Source organism: Theropithecus gelada, chromosome 3 (genome assembly GCF_003255815.1).
Source record: "Theropithecus gelada isolate Dixy chromosome 3, Tgel_1.0, whole genome shotgun sequence".
In the NCBI taxonomy this organism is placed as follows: domain Eukaryota; kingdom Metazoa; phylum Chordata; class Mammalia; order Primates; family Cercopithecidae; genus Theropithecus; species Theropithecus gelada.
In genome coordinates this window covers 182,549,794-182,574,139 of record NC_037670.1, presented here as the reverse complement: position 1 = coordinate 182,574,139, position 24,346 = coordinate 182,549,794, and the positions used below count along the sequence as shown (strand labels likewise).

The 24,346-nt window shown below is 41.8% G+C and overlaps 1 protein-coding gene across 2 annotated transcripts in view; it reads left to right on the top strand.

Annotated features, from left to right (window-relative positions):
- The window catches only part of NCAPG2 (non-SMC condensin II complex subunit G2), a 73,529-nt gene that overhangs the window by 48,640 nt on the left and 543 nt on the right, over positions 1–24,346 (top strand). For both annotated transcript variants that reach the window (XM_025380394.1, XM_025380395.1), the window contains 8 exons: positions 792–908; positions 989–1,129; positions 1,558–1,657; positions 3,778–3,965; positions 5,269–5,409; positions 8,989–9,092; positions 9,928–10,028; positions 11,155–11,254. In XM_025380394.1, coding sequence (XP_025236179.1) covers positions 792–908; positions 989–1,129; positions 1,558–1,657; positions 3,778–3,965; positions 5,269–5,409; positions 8,989–9,092; positions 9,928–10,028; positions 11,155–11,254 — 992 coding nt within the window. The remainder of the gene's footprint in view (positions 1–791; positions 909–988; positions 1,130–1,557; positions 1,658–3,777; positions 3,966–5,268; positions 5,410–8,988; positions 9,093–9,927; positions 10,029–11,154; positions 11,255–24,346) is intronic.

Here is a 24,346-nt window from a genome sequence, read left to right as displayed (position 1 = left end):
CCCTGAGAGTTGAGTGGTCTTCTATGATAGTGGTGGTGGCAAATCAAGATGTGAAGGTTTCATATTTCCAGTGCTATACAAGTGTTCTGGCTGCAACAGAATTGAGAGTGATCATGTCACCTCATTCAGTTGGTACAAGGCATGGAGCCTGGCCGCGGCAAGGTTGGGAGTCAAGTCCCAGTTGACATGTGTTCAGAAATCTTGCATTTCTGTTGCACCTGCTAGGGCGCTAGGACTCAGGAGGATGGCCCGAGTTTCTCAGAACACACCCTCTGCAGGAGATATGTCACACACCCTTTCATGTGGACACTCAGTCCCTGCAGTCCTTGGCAGTTTTTTCTGGGAATGTTTGGAGAACATTTTTTGGGAACCCATCATGTTCCCAGCTGTCCCACGAAGGCCGTCATCTCTTCCTCTCCTCCAGAAGCCAGCCCTCTGAACACCCTGTTACATTGCCCTCAAGTGTGACTGTACCAGAAGCAAAGCCTCAGCAGAGCAGAGCCAGGCAGATGGGGAGGACGGGCCTGGTCACGAGGCAGGGAGGGGACGGGTGGTGCTGTGTGCAGGGCAGGGGCTGTGGACGGTGAGCTGAGCCCGCTCACCTGGCTGTACATTTTCCTACGCCACCCAGCACCTCACGTCCGGGCACAGAGTCCTCGGAGACTGGGCTTCTCCAGAGCGGGGGTCTTTCCAGCTCACCTGAGATCAGGTGCTTCCCATTGTTCTTGCTGTCTGGGGTGTGGTGATGCCTTGTCAGTCAGCATGTGGCCCTTGGGTTTTTTCTGTTCCAGGCAGATTTGGAGTCACTTCTGCAGACACCGGGTGGGAAGCCTCGTGGCTTCGGTGAAGCGGCTGCCCTGCGAGCCTTTGGCCTCCACTGTCGGCTGAGCATCCATCTTCAACACAAGGTGCGCCTGTTCCTGGCCCTCTGCTAGGATGATATGCAGCGATCTTTTTGTTACTGATTTATCTTCTTGTTTTTGGACAGTTCTGCTCAGAAGGAAAAGTGTATTTGTCCATTTTGGAAGACACTGGCTTTTGGTTAGAAAGCAAAATTTTATCTTTTATTCAAGATCAAGAAGAAGACTATCTGAAGCTTCATAGGGTCATTTATCAGCAAATTATCCAGGTTAGAAGTCTGAAGACACAGAAACCTTTCTCTTTACCAAGTTTGTTATGTTTCAGTATTTCATTTTCTACTTTAGAGTGGTAATTTTAGACATGAGTGTTATTCTTAAAAACTTACAGTAACATTTATCTAACTTTCTAGAGTTTATCTTTTCGCAAAGCATAAACTTCATACTTTTAGTGTAATTTTACACATTACATGTAACAGCTGTTCAATTATGTTTGTGGAATTACATAAAATATGTCTCTAGATTTATTATGAAAACAGCAAGATTTAATGTACCTTTATGAAAATTCCTTTATAAAACATCTTTGTAAAAATCTGCTTTGTAAGATAACTAGCACATGGATAGGAGAAGCTTTGTGAGGCTGGATTTACTCCCTTTTTTAAAATGGCCTTTGTTGCTAAGTTGTGTCTGTCTCTTACAGACCTACCTGACTGTGTGTAAAGATGTTGTTATGGTAGGCCTTGGTGACCATCAGTTTCAGATGCAACTTTTACAGCGGAGTCTTGGAATCATGCAAACAGGTACAGTCAGGGCTGTTTTAGAGCAATAAATACTCAGAACCAGTCCTTCCCTCCCTCCCTCCTTTACTGTGTTAACTCAGAACTCTCACTTTTAAGTGACTGATTATAATGCAACCTAGTGTATACCAAAAAAGGGATTTTTTTGGGTGATGCAGCCAGGAAATTCAAAGGTGTTTCTGGGTCAGATATAACTGCATCCAGAGTTTGTGACAGGGTCCTTGGGATTCTGCCTCTCCTTGTGGTCAGCTTCATTGCCAGGCCGACTTTCCCTGTGGATTGGGCTAGTGGCTATTTCCTGGCATCTGTGTGGGAAACCATCACCTTTTGGCTCTGCTCTGGCCATGTGCTCTGTGGGTGGGGGCGTGAGTCAGGAGTTGTTAAGTGGTACCCCACCAGGACCCCTGGAAGTTGCTGTTACCCCAAGGAAAGGATTAGCACAGGGTAACCCATGGCAACAGTGAGTGAGAGGACAGCCTTCGAGTCACATCAGATGATGATGGGAAAGGGTGTGGGGCCAACCCAGGGGGAGTGTACCTGGGGCCATTCCATATCTCCTTGGCCTTCTGATCACAGTCTGGTAAAGAAGAGTACTGCTGAGCTGGGATCCTGGTCCCTGGCCCCTGACCCCTAGCCCCTAGCTCTTAGCCCCTACTACTTAACCCCTACTCCTTAACCCCTAACGGCCAGCCTCCCACCCCACTGCTTCTGTGGTGTAGCCGACTGCTGTGTAAACCTGTTTCTGAATGGTTTTTAAGTGAGTATCCCAATATCCCAGTGTTGCATTTGATTCTTACTGAGATCTGTAAAAGCCTCAACATTTGACGTAGACATTTCTTTAAGCCTAGTTATTTTGCTAGAAGAGATTGAAAATGATAACATTTAGTAAATTCAACATTAAGTTTTGAGAATTAGATTAAGTTGGTAGTCCAATTTCAAGTGGATCCATCTGTAGTCTCTTTCCCATAGCCTTAAATATCTTCATGGCAGATTCTAGAGGGGTCTGTGTGTGTGGATCCCCCCAGTGTATCTCTCTTTATGACGTTGCAACTGAAAGTAGATGCTAGGAGAACACTGGAGCCAGGGTACTGGGCAGTGTCTTAGTTAATCTTTAATTATAAGCAAAATCATCCATCATTTATTTAACAGCTCCAAAGCTTAAGAGTAAATATCAAATAGACCAATATTATTTGCTTTAGCTTTTTTGTTTAATGTTTTTTTTTTTTTTTTTGGAGACCAAGTCTTGCTCTGTCGCCCAGGCTAGAGTGGAGTGCACTGGCGTGACCTCGGCTCACTGCAACCTCCACCTCTAGGTTCAAGCAATTCTCATGCCTCAGCCTCCTGAGTAGCTCGGATTGCAGGCACCCACCACCGCGGCCAGCTAATTTTTGTATTTTTAGTAGAGGTGAGGTTTCACCATCTTGGCCAGGCTCGTCTCAAACTCCCGACCTCAAGTGATCCGCCCACCTTGGCCTTTCAAAGTGCTGGGATTACAGACGTGAGCCACCATACCCAGCCTGTTTAATTCTTTATAATTCACTTCTATTGTGAAAACAGCATTTTATACTTAAGCTTAATGATTGAAACAGTCAAAATTATTTATTTTTTAAACTTCACTTATCATTTAGGAATTACTTTCCCATGAGGACCGAGTCTACTTTTATTATTTATAAAATTTACTTTTTGGAGGAGCTAATTATACATAGAATTCTAGATCTCCAGTGTAGCCAGTTTCATTATATAGGTATATCTGTTCTCTAAAAATAGAACAGAACCAACAACTGTTCTCTAATTCCGGTGTTGAAGGAGCCACACTGCTGAACTTCTGTGTGTTCACATGTGCAAGGAACACAATTTTTAGTTTAGTGACTAAGTCTAATAACTATTACTGTTATTGAAGGTATCAGTTTTATAAATTGGACAAATGTCATACTTACTTATTTATTTTGATTAGAATTTAGGTTAACCTGATCAGCCTGGCTTTTGGTATTGGCTCACCAAATACCAAAGTGTAATAATCTCTTTTTTGTTATCATTGTATACATGTGTTAAGTGAGAAATGTGTAATGATTTCAACAAACTTGTGTGATTAGAAAACTGATATATTCCAATTTTCTTTCTAGTGAAGGGATTTTTTTATGTTTCATTACTTCTTGACATTCTGAAAGAGATAACTGGAAGTTCCTTGATTCAGAAAACAGATTCAGATGAAGAAGTTGCAATGCTGTTGGACACAGTCCAGAAAGTATTTCAGAAAATGTTGGAATGTATTGCACGGAGCTTCAGGAAGCAACCGGAAGAAGGCCTTCGGGTACTCAGGCCTCCCCAGGACGGGTTCGCTAGATGGACTTTTCAGGGCTGGGTACACCCACACAGATGCATGAGCCCTGGCTGTGCTGTTCACGCTCGGGTGACGTGCAGTGGTGTGTGGGAGGTCCCTGGTGGCGAGGTGCGCTGAGAGAGATGGAGTCGGCGTGGGAGTCCCCCGTGGCGGATACACTGAGAGAGAGATGGTGACCCCTGTGCATGGGCTGGAGGCAGGAAAGGCGGGAGCTCCAGCTGTTAGATTCTACTCAGTGGTGTTAGAACAGGATCCCATGAGTTCAGGTTGACCAGACAGCAGGACAGGAAGCAGAGGACTGATTGCTCTAGGTTCTGAGTGCATAATTGTTATATCACAGAGTTTTCCAAATAAAATATACCTTTCTTTTGAAAAAGAATTTTGATACTTGTAGAGTGACAGACATCTTGCCAGGTGAAATGCTAATTTCTATCATGAGTTACCTCCCCATCCTATGTTAACCTTCTCTAGGTTGGAAACGAGAGTCACAGACCTTGAAGGGGCCCGTGGCTTCCCTTTGCTGGTTGAAAGCTGATGTGAAGTGAGATTATTGTATAAGCACTTCATATAAAAAACCTGTATGCCAGATTTGCTTCATCCTAAAAATAATGTCATGTCAGTTTCAGTTCTCGTACAACATGATGTTGTTATCAGAGAGAGCCATTACTTTTTCTAAGTAGCAGCTTAAAAATATCAATGAACTATTATTTTTTAATGAAGACTTTTAAAAATGCTTAAATGGGAGGCTATTTATGAAATATTGAAGACTCAGTGTCCTTTGCTGATAAAGGTCATTGAAGGTTGTTGGCCATACTTTTTCTAGTCTAGTTCAATTTGAATTAATTTGAAATGTTCCTGTGTTTGATGAATTCGTTTCAAGTGTCTGTGATGTTTTAGGTAATGTAATTTGTGCCAAAACCTTTAGTTTTCCCATCAAACCTGTGTAGCTGTAGTTAGCATATGTTGCCTCATAGCTGATGCCTTATTTTAATGTCATTGATGTTTTGCCTCCTTATTCCTGAGCGGTGTTCTTGGCTTTAGGGGAAGTTCCCAGTGGGCTTTGGTCCCGTCTATCATCTTCTGGCCGTGGTGCGTGGGAGGTTTGAGTCAGCCTGGGAATGGAATGTCTTGGGCATTGGTAGCAGGCAAACAACATCAGTGACTCCTCGAGTCCTGGGGGAGGATAGTAAGATACTTATTTTAAAGTGTCGTTTTGTTTTTTTCAAAACCATGGTTTTTAGTCATTAAAAGTGATGTATGTGTTTTCTTGTAGCTGCTTTATTCTGTTCAGAGGCCTCTTCATGAGTTCATCACTGCTGTTCAGTCTTGGCACACGGACACCCCTGTGCACCGGGGTGTACTTTCTACTCTGATCGCTGGACCTGTGGTTGAGATAAGTCACCAGCTACGGAAGGTGAAGTGCTTTAATCCTGAAACTGCTGTGCCTCTTATTGATGACACAAGATGGTGTTTCTACTAGCAGCACATTCTCTACGTTTCTCAAAGTATTTTTTAAGAATTTTCAAACTTGAGTGAGTGGTGTACTTTCCTAGCAGCTACACCTCAGAGTTTGATAGTATTTTAGACTCATGTGACTATTGTGAAACATGTACCAAGGATGTTATCACTCTTGATTAAAACAGAAATGTAGTCCTTACATTTGAACATGCTTTTATGCTACCTTCAGGAGATTGAAATGAATTGATAAGTTTCTTAAGATTATTCTCCCTCCTAAAAGGATAGAGGTAGTTGTAATCAGTGGTGAGTAGAATACAAGACTACTCTGGGACTGCTTTTATGGAATAGTTTACATATCTTTGCATGTTATATTATTAGCTTCCCCCACCTGTTTTTCATTTCTAAGCTAGGATAGTCAACCTTCTAATGTCAGTTTAGGCTGGGCGCAGTGGCTCATGGCTGTAATCCCAGCACTTTGGGAGGCCGAGGCAGGTGGATCACTTGAGGTCAGGAGTTTGAAACCAGCCTGGCCAACATGGTGAAACCCTGTCTCCACTAAAGATACAAAAAATTAGCCGGGCTTGGTGGCACGCACCTGTAACCCCAGCTGCTCGGGACACTGAGGCAGGAGAATTGCTTGAACCCGGGAGGCGGAGGTTGCAGTGAGCTGAGATCATGCCATTGGACTCCAGCCTGGGCAACAGGGCAGGACTCCGTCTCAAAGAAAAAAAAAAATGTAGCTAATATCAGTTTAAACAGACAATTTATTCATTATTACTATCTTATTTTCCTACCAGTAGCTGTAGATAAATTGAAGATCATTATTAATACAGAAGATATTAGCCTATTTGGTTAAAGAGTGATATAATCAGGATGATAATTCAAGGCAAAACAAAAAGTGGTGTTTTCCCACATGGAATATTTCCCACATGGAATATTCAGGGTGTTCTTTTCCTCTTCACCTCTTAAGAAGAGTAAAAAATCACGTTTTCATATAGAGAAAAGACCTTCTGTGTATGAAAAGATAAAATCTGACAGGGAAGGTCATTGAATTACATGCATTTTTAATATTTACATGAATCATAAATTTTGTAATATAAAATCATGACTAATAAAAAGATGTTAACTAAATTCTAAAACATCAAATAGAATTTAAAGCCTTCCTTAAAGCTTGAAGGGAGATCATTTTGGTTTGGAAAGTAATTACTAGATTACACAATAGAATAAAAACTAGGATTTGTTTATTCCGGAGAGCTATGTAGCTAAAAATGATTTAAAAAAATGTTTGGCATATGGGTCATGCCTGGCTCACCATCTGTTTTTTATCAATAAAGTCTTATTGGAGCATAGCTGTGCCCATTTGCCGAGCTTTTTCTTTTTGATGAATTGACTCCTATTACTGTGAAATATCTCTGGCTCTGACTCCTCATGAAGTCTACTTTGATATTTTCATAGCCAAAGCAGCTTTCTTGTGCTTTGTGTTTGCATAGCATATCTTTTAAAACCCCACCTGGGTGGGGTTTTAAAAAAATCTGGTCCAACAACCTCTGACTTCTATTTGGCGTGGTTATAGTCCCTTCTATTTTTTTTTTTTTTTTAGTCCATTTGACTTTAATGAATTTATTGATAGGTTTGGGTTTAAGTTAATGTTAATTGTTTCTTTTCTATCAGTCTGTCTGTTCTGTTAGTCTTTCTGGTTTTTTTTTCTTTCCTGTCACTTTTTTGATGAATCAAGTGTTTTTACTACATTTTATCTCTGTTGACTTTACATTATCTTTTGTGTAATTTTTTTTTTAGTGGTTTCTCTAGAGATCTCAGCATGCATGTTTAACTTGTCTCAGTACCTTCAGAAATTATGCTTGTCTATTGCATGGTAGGAATCTCCAGTTGTGTTCTCCCATCCCTTATGCTGTTGTTATTTTTATTTTAATCTGTCAATAGTCTTTTGTCTCACTGTTTAAGAAATGCATTTACAGCAATCACTTTAAGATGTAAAATAGTTTCATGAGAAACAGTGCTATTTGATATATAGTGATGATTGACTTAAATTTTCAAATTTGTATTATGATACTAGCAGAGAAAGTGTGGGAAGACTTACTGGAAGTGCTGTCTAGGCCAGGCACGGTAGCTCACACCATAATCCCAACACTTTGGGAGGCCTAGGCAGCAGGATGGCTTGAGGCCAGGAGTTCGAGGCCACCCTAGGCAACATGGTGAGACCCTGCCTCTATTAAAAAATGTTTAAAAATTAGCTGGGCATGGTTGTACATGCCTGTAGTTTCGGCTGCTCAGGAGACTGAAGCAGGAGTTCAAGGCTGCAGCGAGCTATGATTTGTGATTGCGCCACTGCTCTGCAGCCTGGGCAACAGAGTGAGACTGTGCCTCTTAAAAAAAAAAAAAAGCAGTGTTGTCTAGTCATCCCTAAATGAAATCTCCTAAGATAGCCAAGAATCGAGCCAAACACAGTGGTGGAGAGATACAGGGGTGGGATAGGCATATTCATGCCTCAGCTATTACAGGTGGAAAACAAAGGCATAAGTTTCCACCTGGAGCAGGAATTCTGGACTTTCTGAGGAGCTTGTGGAATTCATTCCTCCATGGTGAAAGGCTCATCGAAGCTCACAAGGCTGATAATTAAGAGCACAGGTCCAGGCAGGTGCCCTTGTGTCTCTAAACTTACAGTACTTCACTGTGGGGTTCTGCCCTGCAAGGGACACTACAGTGTATAGGAACATTTTTGTTTGGCACAACTGGGTGAGGGGGTGGGCAACGTGCCCCTGGAATGGAGTGGGTGGAGGCCAGGGATACTGCTCAGCCTCCAACAGCACCTAGCACAGCCCCCCAATCCCCCAAAGAACGAGCTGGTCAGGTCGGTAGTGCTGAGATTGAGAAACACCAGTTTAGACAGGAGTAAAATGTTAAATTTGTTTAGCATAAAAGCACATTATTTACAGTAGACAATAACAAGATAAAGACTTTTTGATGAAAGGCTCATTGAGTAGCATGTCTGTTTTTCTTTATTTTTGTCTCACTGAATAAGCACCTTCGCTTATCTTTTTTTTTTTTTTTTGTCATATTGAGACAGGATCTCTGTCATCCAGGCTGGACTGCCATGATACATGGCTCACTACAGCCTCAAATTCCTGGGCTGAAGTGATCCTCCTGCCTCAGTCTCCCAAGTAGCTGGGACTACAGGTATGCACCACCATGCCTGGCTAATTTTAAAATTTTATTATAGAGGCAGGGTCTTGTCATGTTGACTAGCCTGATCTTGAACTCCTGGCCTCAAGCAATCCTCTTGCCTCAGCCTTCCAGAGCGCTGGGATTACAGGTGTGAACCACCACGCCCAGCACACTTATGTTTATAATAATAGATTATTCATAATTATTGTAGACATTCCAATAGTTAATAAAAATAATTCTTTTGAATTTCTGGCAAGTTTTTCTTGGGTGTTGAAGAAAACCCAAAGCAGGGTAATTTACAAGTGAGTAGCCTAGTCTCTGTTTACAACTTGCTGATTTGGAACTTTTTTAGGTTTCTGACACAGAAGAGCTTACTCCTCCAGAGCATCTTTCTGATCTTCCACCATTTTCAAGGTGTTTAATAGGAATAATAATAAAGTCTTCAAATGTGGTCAGGTAATCACTTTCTCTTTACTGTCCTGAAACTCTCATTGTGGCTGTAACCCTCAGCAGCTTTTGTTCTATTCCTTTTACTCTCAAGTTTTTCAAAGCTACACTCTTTTCTATGAGAAAAATGTTTCATATAATTTTCTCTCCATTTTATCAGTAATTAGAAATATTTACATTAAACTTACACAGAAAAATTCTAACTTTCTGTAAAGAATATTCGTCTAAATAGTCTCTGGTTAGTTATGCTTCTCATAACTGAAATTCAGTTAAGGGAGAACATAGAATGTTAATGTTTAGTAAAATACTTCTTACCAAGTGTGCTTTCAGAACACTTGACAAGGTTAAATACCGGTGCCATGTTCGTTGAACATGCAGCTGCTACTCATTTTCTAGTCCATATGTCACTTGATCAGAATTGCAGGGTTTGCTGTGGTGCATGCAGGGCTAACAGGTTACAGAGGGAGTTGCTTTACAGATGTCTGGTACCTGTCGAATTTTAATAGCAGATACATTCAGTGAAAACTTTTAAAAGCACCATCTTTAGCAGCTATGAGTCATCTTTCAACAACATACTAAATCTTTTCTGTGTGCATTGAGGGTATACAGAGTAACCTTTTTCACTCAGCACAGTATCCCTGTTCCCAGCAGCATCCTCTGGTTTTAATGTCTCACTGTACAATCTGGCACACTCTCCATGAAAAGCGTGGGGCGAGTTCAGTCAGCTTCCCATGTCCCCTGCAAACTGGGGTTTGTGGTTGTGGTTGAACCTTGGTGGTACTTATTTTGCTATGATAGGTTCTATACGATACAGTAATTTTGATGTTTGTTGATTGTTTTGCAGGTCATTTTTGGATGAATTAAAGGCGTGTGTGGCCTCTGACGATATTGAAGGCATTGTGTGCCTCACGGCTGCTGTGCATATTATCCTGGTTATTAATGCAGGTTGGTTACATTCCCCCCCGTCATCTGGAAGGTGGCTGGTGTACCTCACAGGTGCTGTCATGGGCTGCTGGGGATTAGCCCCTGCACTCGGCTACTCCTGGCCAGCTCAGGTGTCCCCCAGCCTTTCCACTCCCTGCCTTCTCATGTGCTGGACACAGTGCTGTCCACTTGGCTTCCTCTCCTTAGCCCACCCTGCATCTGTTTTTGTATCGGCTTGCTCACTCTTCGGTGGTGGAGGTCCTGTTCATTTTCACCTTTTGCCACTGGACCCATTTAAGTTTTCCTCTCTGTGCCTCACCATTGAATTTCTATTGATTTGATGTGTTACCTGTATCTTAAAATCTGAATTTATTTTGGTTGATGGATATTTTGGTGTTTATATTTGATCTATCTACTATTTCTCGTAAGCCTTAGTCTTGCCTATTCTGAATATCCCTAGCAGTTCAAAGAGTACTGGAAAAATAATTGGAGATAGGTATAAGATGCTTAGCTCAGTATAAAATGTAGTAACATCCCTGCAGGCTGACTGCCGTTACCTTTCTGTGTGGTTTGCTCAGTTTTACTAATGTTGAAATCATTTTCAAAGATGGCACATTGTAGCTAGGGAGTGCTCCTATTGAAACAAACTCTCCCTGTAAGCCTAAATGGACAGAATATCTGCAGATTGGCAAGAATACTCCTTGACTAGTCTGACCCAGGTTGGGCATAAGCAAAGACTTCCCTCAGGGACTCCCCCTGCATTGAGATCACCACCAGGAGGACGTTGAGGACGGATGTTGGATGCTCCCAGGTGCCTTGCCCTTAATACACCCTTAACTACCTGCGATGGTTAAACAGGGGAAGGACTCTGAAACAGGATTGGTTTACTGGCATGGACGTAATCTTTTCTCTAATGGCTTCATGGGGTGAGGTCCATTTGAACTATTCTTCCCAGTCAATGTTTGTTTGATCTTTACAACATCCGTTTAGAAGGGAGAATTACTATTCCGCAGGTCAGTATGTAGGTTACCTCAAAGGGAAGATAGGGAGGCCCAGCTTAGGGAAGTTGTACCACGTGTGTAGCGGAGTGTTTGTCTTTGTGTAGTGATGTTAAAATCTTTTCTGTCTTTTAATATAATTTTTCCAGGTAAACATAAAAGTTCAAAAGTGAGGGAGGTTGCAGCCACTGTTCACAGAAAACTAAAGACATTCATGGAAATTACTTTGGAAGAGGAGAGCATTGAAAGGTAAAGCAGAGACATTCCCCAGATGTGATCGTCTAGAACTGCTCATTATTCTTTGGGTCTGCATGACGTTGTGTTTTCATTTCTGCTGCTTACGCCAGGTGGTTAGGAGACTAGGGACTGTAAGGAGAAAAACGTTTCTGTTGGCAAAGACCTTTAGCTTATGTTTAATTTACTTGCTAATTCTGTCTTCAAAAACAACACGAAATTGTCATTTGCAAAATTCTGCTGTAGAAAAGTGAGGGCATACGAACATATTTTATATGGTTTTAAAATCAGACATTATTTTTGGTGGTTGCTGCATTATGGAAACCATGGGCATTTCCCAGGGATAGATACCTCGCGGACAAATACCTACATGGTGATGGGCGGTCCCTCCAGAGCCTCTGAATGTGTGTAATTTCCGCCTTGCTGGCCAGCCCGTTGCTGCGCAGAGCCTGCAGGCTACCAGTGTACTCGCAGGGCTGATTCCGGCTGGGTGTTTCTGCTGCTGTGTGCTGTTTGGTGTGCTCTGCATTTTACTGTAGGCTCTGTTTTGGATTGTGTTTGACTTTTAGATCAACGACAAATAATTTTTTCTTGCTATTTTATGAGCTAAGTAGGTGAAGCGTTGTAAAGCTCTGCACTAGGAAATTCACCTTTGCCTGGGAAATAAACCACTCTCCATAGTTGCTTCCTCTGGAGAAAGGTTTTCCAAATCAGAAACTGCTAATTTGTGAATAAACTTCCAAAGTGTGGCTTTTTATAGACTGTCGGCTTGTACTATAGACACAATACACTTAATGCTCACTTTACTAGAAAGTTTGGTTTGTAGGCTGGGCGCAGTAACTCACGCCTATAATCCAGCAGTTCAAGACCAGCCTGGCCAACATGGTAAAACCCCATCTCTACTGAAAATACAAAAATTAGGCTGGACACAGTGACTCATTCCTATAATCCCAGCACTTTGGGAGGCCAAGGCGGGTGGATCTCATGAGGCTAGGAGTTTGAGACCAACCTGGCCAACATGGTAAAACCTCTACTGAAAACATAGTAAAACCTCTACTGAAAACAAAAACATTGGGCCTATAATCCCAGCACTTTGGGAGGCCGAGGTGGGTGGATCACCTGAGGTCGGGAGTTCAAGACCAGCCTGGCCAACATGGTGAAACCTGTCTCTACTAAAAATACAAAAATTAGCTGGGCGTGGTGGCAGGTGCCTGTAATTCCATCTACTTCAGAGACTGAAGCAGAAGAATTGCTTGAACCTGGGAAGTGGAGGTTGCAGGTGAGCTGAGATTGCGCCACTGTACTCTAGCCTGGGCAACAGAGTAAGAATTTGTCTTGAAATAAATAAATAAAAATAAAAAATAAAAATAAAATAATTAGCCAGGTGTGGTGGCACGCTTCTGTAATCCCAGCTACTCTGGAAGCTGAAGAGCTTAGTTAGCCTGGCTAGAGGTTTATCGATTTTTATTGATATTTTCAGAGAACTAGCTTTTGGTTTTGTTTATTTTTTTCTGTTGATTTCTTATTTTCAAGTATATTGATTTATGCTCTAGGTTTTACTGTTTCTGTTTTTCTTACTTAGGATTTAATGTACTTTTCTTTTTCTGTTTTCCTAAAGTGGAAGTTTAGATGATTGATTTTAGACTTTTCTTCTTTTCTAATATGTACTTTCAATGCTATAAATTTTCCTCTAAGCACTGCTTCATCCCACATTACAAATTTTTTTTTTCTATTTCTCTTTTTGTCCTTTTTCTTCCCATCAGTTTTTGTTTTGTTTTGTTTTGTTTTTTTTGTTTTGAGTTGGAGTCTTGCTCTGTCACCCAGGCTGGAGTGTAGTGGCACGATCACAGCTTTAACCTCCCAGGCTCAAGTGATCCTTCCATCTCAGCCTCCCAAGTAGCTAGAACTACAGAAGCGTGCCTGGCACGGCAAATGAAAAAAAATTTTTTGCAGAGGTGGGGTTTCACTATGTTTGCCCAAGCTGTTCTTGAACTCCTGGGCTCAAACAATCCTCCTGTGGCCTAAAGTTCTGAGATTACCAGTGTGAGCCACCATGTTTGGCCTTTCTATCATTCTTGCTTTCATTTTATTCATCCCACAAATTTTTGATAAACTGTGCTGTCATTTTTATTTAGTTCAAAATATTTTAAATTTCTCTTGTGATTTCCTCTTTGATCTATTTAGTTGTGTTGTTTAATCTTCAAGTGTGTGGGGATTTTTCCAGCTTTCTGTTACTGATTTCTGTTTTAATTCCTGTAGCCTGAGAGCAGACATTGTATTATTTCTAATCTTTTAAATGCGTGGAGGTGTGTCTTATGGCTCAGAATGTGTTCTGTCTTGGTGAGTGTTCTGTGTGAGCATGAGGAGAATGTGTATTCTACTGTTGTTGGATGAAGTAGTCTGTAGATGTCCATTATATCCAATTGACAATGTTGTTGGGTTGAACTGTGTCCCTCCTAATTTTCTACCTGTTGGATCTGACAGAGGGTGTTATAGTCTCCAGCTATAATAATTGGCTTCTCTGTTGCTCTTTGCAGTTCTGTCAGTTTTTGCCTCACATAGTTTGATGCTCTGTTGTTGGGTCCACACATTGATGATTGTTACTATCTTTTCTTTATGTAATGCTCTTCTTTATCTCTGATAATTCTTCTTACTGTGAATTCTCCTTTGCCTGAAATTAATACTACTACTCCTGCTTTGTTTTGATTAGAGTAAGCATGGTATATCTTTTTCCATTCATTTCCTTTTTTTTCAAGATATGAAGACTCGCTATGTTGCCCAGGCTGGGCTCTAACTCCTGGACTCCTGGGCTCAATCTGTCCTTCTGCCTCAGTCTCCCAACTGGCTGGGACTGCAGGCACACACCACCAGACCCAGCTAATTTAATTTTAATCTATATGTGTCTTTATTTTTAAAGTTTTTTTTTATAGACAGTATATAAATGGGTCATGTTTTTTGATCTTCTCTGACAATCTGTCTTAAAATTGGTGCATATATACCATATTCAAAGTGATTAATGATATAGTTGGATTAATATCCACTAGATTTGTTATTGTCTTCTATTTGTTCCCCTTGTTGTTTGTTCCTGTCTCTGTCTTCCACTCCTTTGTTGTCTTTTGTGGTTTTAACTGAACATTTTATGATGCCATTTTCTTTACTAGCATATCAATTGTACTTTTTTTTTTTTTAACCTTTCTTAGTGGTTGCTTTAGAGTTGGAGTTTTCATTTATAACTAATCCACGTTTGCTTTCAGATGACACTATACCACTTTGCAGGTAGGGTGAGTACCCTATAATAACAAAATAATCCTAATCCTTGCCTCTCATTCCTTGTATCATTGCTGTCATTCATTTTGCTTAGGTATAAGCAGACAAGCATATATAATTGAATATATTGTTGCTATTATTATTTCGAACAAACTACATCTTAGGTCATTTAAGAATAAAAAAAAAAGTATTTACCTTCACTTACTCCTTCTTCGATGCTTTTCTTTTCTTTGTGTTGATCCAAATATCCTGACACCTATATTCTTTTCCTTCCCTCCAGAGAACTTCTTTTAATGCTTCTTTCAAGGCATGTCTACTGGCAACGAATTCCCTTAATTTTGGTTTGTCAGGGAGTCTTTTATTCTTTATTTCTTTGCAGGGATAATGTTGTGTAGTTTATAATTCTAGTTGGTGAATTTTTTTCTCTCTGTACTTTATTTAATTTATTATTATTTTTTGAGACAGAGTCTTGCTCTGTTGCCTAGGGTGGAACACAGTAGTGTGATCTCAGCTCACTGCAACCTCCACCTCCTGGGTTCAAATGATTCTTGTGCATCAGCCTGCCAAGTAGCTGGTATTACAGGCATGTCGCCACCACACCCAGCTAATTTTTGTACTTTTTAGTGGAGACAGTTTGCCCAGGCTGGTCTCGAATTCTTGATCTCAAGTGATGTACTCACCTCAGCCTCCCAAACTGGTGGGATTACAGGGGTGAGCCCCTGTGCCCGGCCATTCTCCCAAATTGCTGGGATTATAGGGGTAAGCCCCCATGCCCGGCCACTCTCTGTACTTTAAACATTTCCCTGTACTCTCTTCTTGGCTCATGTGGTATCTGAGAAGTAGGGTATAATTCTTTTTTGTTCCTCAGTAGATAAGGTGTATTTTTCCCTGTCTGGTTTCTTTCAGTACTTTTTCTTTGATTTTCTGTAGGTTTAATATGATATGCCTAGGGGTCATTTTCTTTCTCTTTTTTTTTTTTTTTTTTTTAAGCATTTATTCTATTCAGTATTCTCTGAGCTTCCTGGATAAATTCTCAGTTATTATTGTCTCAAATATTTCTTCTCTTCCTTTCTCCCTTCTGAAATTCCTATTATACATGTTAACACCTTTTACAGTTGTCTCACAGTTCTTGGATATTTCGTTCTATCAAAACAGCCTCATTTTTGAATTCTGTTTGCTAATATCTTATTTGAGAATGTTTGCATTAGGTTTCAGATAAGATTCTATGGTTGTTGGTTGTTCTGTAGTTTTGGTTTTGTTATTTTTAGTAGGACCTCTGCCAGTTTTGCTTTCAGTGTGAGTTGCTGTCAGCATTAGAAGGTAACTTTTCCCTTTTCAGTGTTGTGGAACCCTTTAAATCACATCCGATGCTGTGGAACAACATGTCCCCCAGAATTCTGGGATGACTTTTCCCTATTTCTTTTATGTTATTAGTCAGGCCTGATTTTCTATTACTGCCTGAATAAATTTTGGTAATTTACAATTTCTTGCATTAATCTAGTTTTTTAAATGTATTAACAAAATGGCTTGTGATTTTTCATTCATTGTTTATTAATTTTAATGGAATAGAATTTACTCGTTGAGACATACATATGGAAAAGAATGTAAATAATACGTGTACCACTGAATTAATTGTCATAAAATGCAGTCACAGGCCAGGTGCAGTGGCTTACGTCTATAATCCCAGCACTTTGAGAGGCCAAGGCGGGTGAATTGCTTGAGTCTAGGAGTTCGCAACCAGCCTGGGCAATGTGGCGAAACCTTGTCTCTACAAAAAATACAGAAATTAGCTGGGCATGGTGGCATGTGCCTGTGGTCCCAGCTACTCAAGAGACTGAGGTGGGAGGATCACTTGAGCCCAGGAGGTTGAGGCTGCAGTGAACTGAGATTACGTCACTGCATTCCAGCCTGGGTGACAGAGTGAGATCCTGTCTTAAAAAAAAAAATGCAGTCACTACCTAAATCAAAGAATACACCTCCTGAACATGGCCCCTCTCCCCCTGTGTGAAGGTATCAGCCCACCCCAACCCTCAGTCTAATTTTGGGTGTTGTCCAGATGAAGACCAAAGTGTGTGTGGTTTTATACCTGATATGATGTTTATGTTTACTGTGGCTTTTAACACCATTTCTTTTTTGTCTTTTTTTATTGTACGTTTGAGACTGGCTCTGTGGTCACATACAGCATTTGTGAGTGCTTGTGCATAGGAGTGTGTGTTTTAGAGAGGTGGAGTGCCACCTGATCAATTTACATTTGTTAATTGTGTTACCCCAACTTTTCTATGTATTTACTGATTTTTTGTTGCTTATTCTACAGAGACTTGGGTTAAATTTCTCATTATGCTTGTGGATTTGTCCAAGTGTCCTATTTAGGACTGCTTTTGCATTACATATTTTATGGTCCTGTTATTAGGTGCATATAAGTTTAGAACTGCTGTATGTTCTTGATTAATTGACCCTTTTATTTTAATAAAGGGTCTGTCTTTAGTCCACTTTGTCAGGTACTGAGATAACAATGTTGGCTGGGCATGGTGGCTCGCGTCTGTAATCCCAACACTGTGGGAGGCTAAGGTGGGCAGATGGCTTGAGCTCAGGGGTTCAAGACCGGTTTGAGCAACACAGCAAGACCTCATCTCTACAAAAATTACAAATATTTGACAGGTGTGGTGGCATGTGCCTATAGTCCCAGCTACATGGGCAGCCGAGGTGGGAGGATCGCTTGAGGCGGAGGTTGCGGTGAGTTGAGATTGTGCCACTGCACTCCAGTCTTGCAACAGAGCAAGACTTGTCTCAAAAACAAACAAAAAACAATGTTTTTCTGTGTGTTTGTCAGGTTCCAGGAAGAGACCAAAACCACGCAGTGATTCGGATAGGGAAAGCTCAGTGTCAGGGATTTTTTTGTTTGTATTTGAGACAGAGTCTCCCTCCGTTATCCAGGCTGTAGTGCAGTGGAGCGATCTTGGCTCACTGCAGCCTTTGCCTCCCAGCTTCAAGTAATTCTTGTGCGTCAGCCTCCTGAGTAGCTGGGATTACAGGCATGCGCCACCATGCCCGGCTAATTTTTGTATTTTTAGTAGAGACAGAGTTTCACCATGTTGGCCAGGCTGGTCTTGAACTCTTGACCTCAAGTGATCTGCCCGCCTCGGCCTCCCAAAGTGCTGGGATTATAGGGGTGAGCCACCGTGCCCGGCTGAGTGTCAGGGATTTTTATAGGGAGTTGGCACGATGGGTTATTGGCTAGTGAGAGTTAAAGAGAACTCTAGAGAATACTGGAGTAGCAGATGAAGAGAACACCTCCAACCCTAGGTGAGCGCCCTCAAGGAAGGAGCCCCCACCCCCAGAGGGAGACCTGGCTTCCTACATGGAAGAAATTGCTAGTGGCCTTCGGTGGGACCTGAGGACATCCACTCATGTGGGTGGGTGGCGGGCCGGGGGGATGTGGAGCCATCCCAGGGGAGGTGCTGGGGGAGCTGCTGGAGCCAGAGCTGGAAAGCCTACTCGAGTGCTGCAGGCTCCTGTGTATGGCTCGGATCAGGTGGGGGCTTGTGGGGATAGTTGTCTGGTGTGCTACTTGTGCTGTCAGAGTCCTCTGGAGAAAGGGGGGCCTTACAGAAACCTGGAGAAAGTCCCCTCCTTCCCCAGTGGTTTTCCAGCACCCCATGGTGATGGGACGTTGAACTGGGCACTAAAGCAGGTGGGTAGGTTTGGGCTTCTAGTGACTGAGTGAATGAAATGTATTCAATTATGGACTTTATTCTAAAAATGATTGAGTGTCCACTATGCTAGTTTTAATCAGGTTAGACTTTGCAACTATATATTTTAAGAAGAAACCCTCCCAGCACTTTGGGAGGCTGAGGTGAGTGGATCACGAGGTCAGGAGATGGAGACCATCCTGGCTAATGCAGTGAAACCCCGTCTCTACTAAAAATACAAAAAAGTAGCCGGGCGTGGTGGCAGGCACCTGTAGTCCCAGCTACTCGGGAGGCTGAGGCAGGAGAATGGCGTGAACCCGGGGTGCGGAGCTTGCAGTGAGCCAAGATTGTGCCACTACACTCCAGCCTGGGTGACAGAGCAAGGCTCTGTATCAAAAAAAAAAAAAAGAAAAAAAAAAAGAAGAAGAAGAAAACAAACTATTGGTCTTAGGAGCTTGTTTTTAGGGCAGTGGTCTGATTTGGGGATGACAGAGGAGCACTTGTGCATTTCAGAAAATAAGTGACAATGTAAATGGTTCATTAGACACAAAGATTAAACAAGATGACCAGAATTACCAACTGTAAGAATGTTAAATTGTTTTCACAGGATGTAGTAACAACCTCAAAAGTCCAAGCATTTTTCTTTATTAGAAATAATGTTGGCCGGGCACAGTGGCTTATGCCTGTAATCCCAGCACTTTGGGAGGCTGAGGCGGGCGGATCACCTGAGGTCAGGAGTTCAAGACCAGCCTGACCAACCTGAAGAAACCCCGTCTCTACTAAAAATACAAAAATTAGCTGGGTATGGTGGCACATGTCTGTAATCTCAGCTACTTGGGAAGCTGAGGCAGGAGAATCACTTGAACCTGGGAGGCACAGGTTGCAGTGAGCCGAGATGGAGTCATTGCACTCCAGCCTGGGCAATAAGAGTGAAACTCCGTCTCAAAAAAAAAAGAAAAAGAAAAAAAAAAGAAATAATGTTGCCAAGCAAGGCTTATTTGGATATAGAATAGTGTACACTATTCTGAAGATGAAAGGGAAGAGGAAGGTTGGTTTCTTGTTAGGAATGCCTTCCATTTCCACTTATACTTAGTTTCAGGCTACTTGAATTGTGTTAGTTACATTGAGAGAAGAGAAGACCTGAGAAATTCAGAACTTACAATGTGGAAAAGGACATGAACAGAACACTGGGGACAGAGTGTTTTGTTTCTCTGTTATTCCTTTTTCTTTTTTCTTTTCTTTTTTTTTTTTTTTGAGACAGAGTCTCGCTCTGTTGCCCAGGCTGGAGAGCAGTGGCCGGATCTCAGCTCACTGCAAGCTCCGCCTCCTGGGTTCACACCATTCTCCTGGCTCAGCCTCCCGAGTAGCTGGGACTACAGGCGCCACCACCACGACCGGCTAGTTTTTTGTATTTTTTAGTAGAGATGGGGTTTCACCGGGTTAGCCAGGATGGTCTTGACCTCCTGACCTCGTGATCCACCCGTCTTGGCCTCCCAAAGTGCTGGGATTACAGGCTTGAGCCACCGCGCCAGGCTGTTTCTCCGTTATTTCTTCACCTGCATGCCATCCTCTCTACTAAGCTGATACACAGATGAAAAAAAGAGCTCCTCCCTTTAAGAAGGAAACATCCTAGAAAATAAATAGGTTGGGACTGTGAAATATTGGCTTCTTACTTAAATATGCAAGAAGCAAACTATAGAGAAACCAGTGTCTAAAAAAATCAATCTGACAAATTGATGAAACAAGAAAAATCAATCTAATGGAAGATAAACAATTAAGATTTACGATTGTATTTTAAAATATTATTGATTTAATGTTGCACTAGAGACATTAAAGCAAGTAAACATCTTTAAGAGTCTGGGAACCCCTTGCTCCAATTAATATTTTAGGCAGTGGAGCTTGATTTAAAAGTGCACATTTTCTTAACAACTAATCTAGTTTTCAGGGTTAGTATTCTGTTGACTGGTCTGTTGGGTGCTAAATAAAAATTGGCATCTCGTTGCATTTTCATTGCCTCGTCCCGTATAGCGTCCTGTAAACTGGACATTTTCCGAGGAGAAACAATGTGCATTTGCCAGTGCACTGGTGCATTTAAATGTCAAGTATGTTAAGTTTATTGCTTTCATAAATAGTATCAAGATAGTAATAAATTTATAATTTGAAATAAATTACAAATATAAATAATATATTTCTTAAGGTTTGTGTTACCTCATGAATTTTCCCCACTAATCATATTACAAGCAAATTACTTGCCAATATTAATTGTGCCTGTACTTGCAGGCAACTTTAATAGTACAGTAATGTAAATGCCAACATTAAACCTTGAAGGAAAAGAGTACTCCCTGAAAAAGTGGCCTCACTTTTGTTATCAGGTATTGATAAATGAATACCAGTTAATTTTATTCTGCTTTAATTTTAACAGTCCTTTTTTTAAAACGAATTTGGGGCTGGATGCTTTTTATAGCTTATTTAATGGTATGCTTCTATCATCCATACCCAATGAACTTGGTGTGGGTAATTTAAAACTATTTATATATAAAACCACCCTTTAATAAATACATACATTGTCTTTTTATCTTACTGTTTTTCTCAGAAAATTGATTCTGCCTGTATTTCTTGTGGCTGTGATCACCAACATGTGACCCTAACCTGACATAGACGGAAGGAAAGGTGGCAAAGTTTCGAGTCCTCGTATTTGACACATTTGACAGACGTTAGTGCTGAGGGGACTTGCACATCGTCTGGTCTGTGTGTGCAAGGAGAAACCTGGCCCAGGGAGCTTTTTGTCTAAGCTTTTGTCACTGTCCCTTCCAACTTTAAAATTCCTTCCTGGCTGGGCGCGGTGGCTCAAGCCTGTAATCTCAGCACTTTGGGAGGCCGAGACGGGCGGATCACGAGGTCGGGAGATCGAGACCATCCTGGCTAACACGGTGAAACCTCGTCTCTACTAAAAAAATACAAAAAACTAGCCGGGCGAGGTGGCGGGCGCCTGTAGTCCCAGCTACTCGGGAGGCTGAGGCAGGAGAATGGCGTGAACCCGGGAGGCGGAGCTTGCAGTGAGCTGAGATCCGGCCACTGCACTCCAGCCTGGGCGACAGAGCGAGACTCCGTCTCAAAAAAAAAAAAAAAAAAAAAATTCCTTCCTTTTGTTCTTTAGTAGGTCTTACTTCTCTGGTCTTCATAGTGTGTTCAGTTCTTCAGGTAGCAGAAGAATGAGTACATTTGAAGTATAGTAGAATATCTTTTTAGTGTTGCAGTAGTGTACCAGTAGCAGGAGAAAAATGACCTGGGTTTAAACCCAAACTGCCCTTCCCAGCTGAGTAGTCATGGGTAGTTTGCTTTAGCACTTCTGCCTCAGTTAGCTTATCTATTAAAGGAGAACGATAAAGAGTCATTCTTGTTGCCAGTCTAGACTTAGGTCAGTGTGAGTAGCTATTTACTACCTGGTAAATGAGAACACTTGACCTTCTGTATCCATGGGTTCCACGTTCGGAAATTCAGCCAACCATAGTTTGACAATATTTGGGACAAAAATGGATGGTTGTGCCTGTACTGAATATGAACAGACTTTTCCTTGTCATTATTCCCTAATATAGCATAACAATATAGTATAAACAATATAGTATATAGTATAACAACTATTAGTATCGTATAACAATATAGACAATATAGTATATAGACAATATAGTATATAGACAATATAGTATAACAATTATTACCATAGCATTTACCTTGTATTAGGTGTTGTAAGTAGTCTAGAGATTATTTAAAGCTTACAGGAGGATGTGGGTAGACTATATGCAAACAGTACACCAGGGACTTGAGCATCTGTGGATTTTAGTATCTGGGGGGTCCTGGAACACATCTCCCACAGACAGTGAGGGTTAACTGTACTTTTAACATTTTTCTCTGAAGTATTTTTAAATTCATGCTCACTTAAGGAGACAATATTATTTTTGAGTAATTAAAAATTAATTTTAGGCCAGGTATGGTGTCTGTAATCCCAACACTTTGGGAGGCTGAGGCAGGCAGATTGCTTGAACTGAGTTCAAGACCAGACTGGGTAACATGGTGAAACCCCATCTCTACAAAAAAATCAGCTGGGTGTGGTGGTGTGCACCATAGTTCCAGCTACTTGGGAGGGTGAGCTGGGAGGATTGCTTGAGCCTGAGAGGTCAAGGCTGCAGTGAGCCGTGATCTCACTGCTGCACTTCAGCCTGGGTGACAGAGCACGACCCTCTCTCAAAAAAAAAGAATTAATTTTAGATTTTGGAGGGTTCATGGCTTCCTGGGCCCTGTTCCTCTCTGTCTGGACTCTGGCTTCATTGTTGCTGAGCCAAGCAGTTGCTGAGCTGACAGGTGGGCAGAACCTGGACTGTGGACAGAGAGCACTCTCTTCTCCTGGGGGACTCAGGGCATGGGCAGGAGACTCTGAGGCAGCAGGTCTAGAAGAGGCCCAGCAAGGCTGGGAGAGTGAAGGAGCTATGGGGCACCCAGAGTCTCCTGTGTCACTGTGTGGTGGCCTCCACATAGCTGTGCCCTCGCCCCTAGTTCAACGCAGGCAGAAACAACCACACCGAGGGTGGCCCAGGCACTTCCAGAGTGATAGTGGTGGGAGAGTAATAAGAGTCTTTGAAGAAGAGTCGACTGTAACCCTAAAAGGACAGTCTAGAGCTAATGTGTCACAGACACACTGCTGTTGATAGTCAAATTCCAGAAAGGTCAATTTGGAGAGATGTCTCAGAACATAGAACATAAGTACTCATGAGGAGAGGTCACGAGGATGGTGACCTCTCCTCATGAGAGGGGGAAAAGGCCTGAGAGACCTAGTATCAAGGAGAAACAGTGATTCAACAGTGATAGGAAAAAATTCCCCAGAGCTAAAGAAAGATATACAGATTCCCTTTTTTCTTTCACTAAATTCTGGATTGACGAAAAAAAAATCACAGTTAAATAATTATGGATAAAATTCCTAAATTCCAGGAATAAAGAGAAAAATCTTAAAATTTTTCTAGATTCATGCAGGCCAATACAGTGGCTGCTGAACACCTGAAACCTGGTGAGTCTAAGCTGAGTGTGGCCCTCACAGAAAGTGCATGCAGGTTTTGAAGACGGTATGGAAAAGAGAATGTGAACTATGTCACAAGTAATTTTATATGGATTACAAGTTGAAGCATTTTGGATATATTGGGTTAAATATATTAAGATGAATTTTGCTTAAAAAAATAAGTAAAAACAAGGTCTTGATCCATTGTACTCTTTGATCTCTTTCAATGTGATTACTGGAAAATGTAAAATGACGCATGTGACTTGCATTGACATTACAGGGCGCTGTGGTAGACAGCAGTCTGTCTGCAAAGGGGAAGACCAGGTAGACGTGAGTCTCACTTGCAGTGCTGGACACAGGAAGACAATAGGATTGTAAGAGTTTTAAATCTCGCTGAGATATCATTTGGAGTGGAGGGTAGATATATTCGTGTCTAGGAGGAATTCGGAGATGAGCTTTTCTGTATTCCTTCTCTGAGGAGACTACTTCGGAGTGCACTGTAATCAAACAAGCATGCATTGGAACCAAGTAGGAGTTGTGGCACAATAAAAAAGGGAAGTCATGGTGAGCCACACACTTTGTAAATACGTGTATTTAAGGAACAGTGATATGCTACCTGTCTAATAGTGATTCTTAAAATAGGCACACTGCCAGAGAGGTGAGGACAGCGTCTGGCAGGGAAAGTACTCAGTGATCTCAGCCAAAGCCGCGGCCTAGGTGGGGCTGGGGAGGACATGAGGAGAAAGTCTCGCCTTGAGGGACAGGGATGCAGGGGAGTGGGAAAGTGAGGTTTTTCTAAAGGCCTCAGGTTATTAGAGGTAGTAGGTACATGTCATGGTAGTAGAGTGTCTTAGTAGGTCACATAGTTTTTGTCTTGTTTTCTTGTATAATAGAGAAATAGGCTCAGAACTGTGGGTGCTGGAAAGGAAGAGCCTATGTCCTCTTTGCCCACCAGCATGGCACACTGCCCAGTGCGCACGTTTTATTGCCTGGCAGAGCTTGGTGTCCACCGTCAACCGAAGCCTGTGGTCCAGTGCCGTGTGTCCTGACTCCTGTGGGGATTCTGACTCCATTTTACATAAGAGAAACAATTAATGAAACATT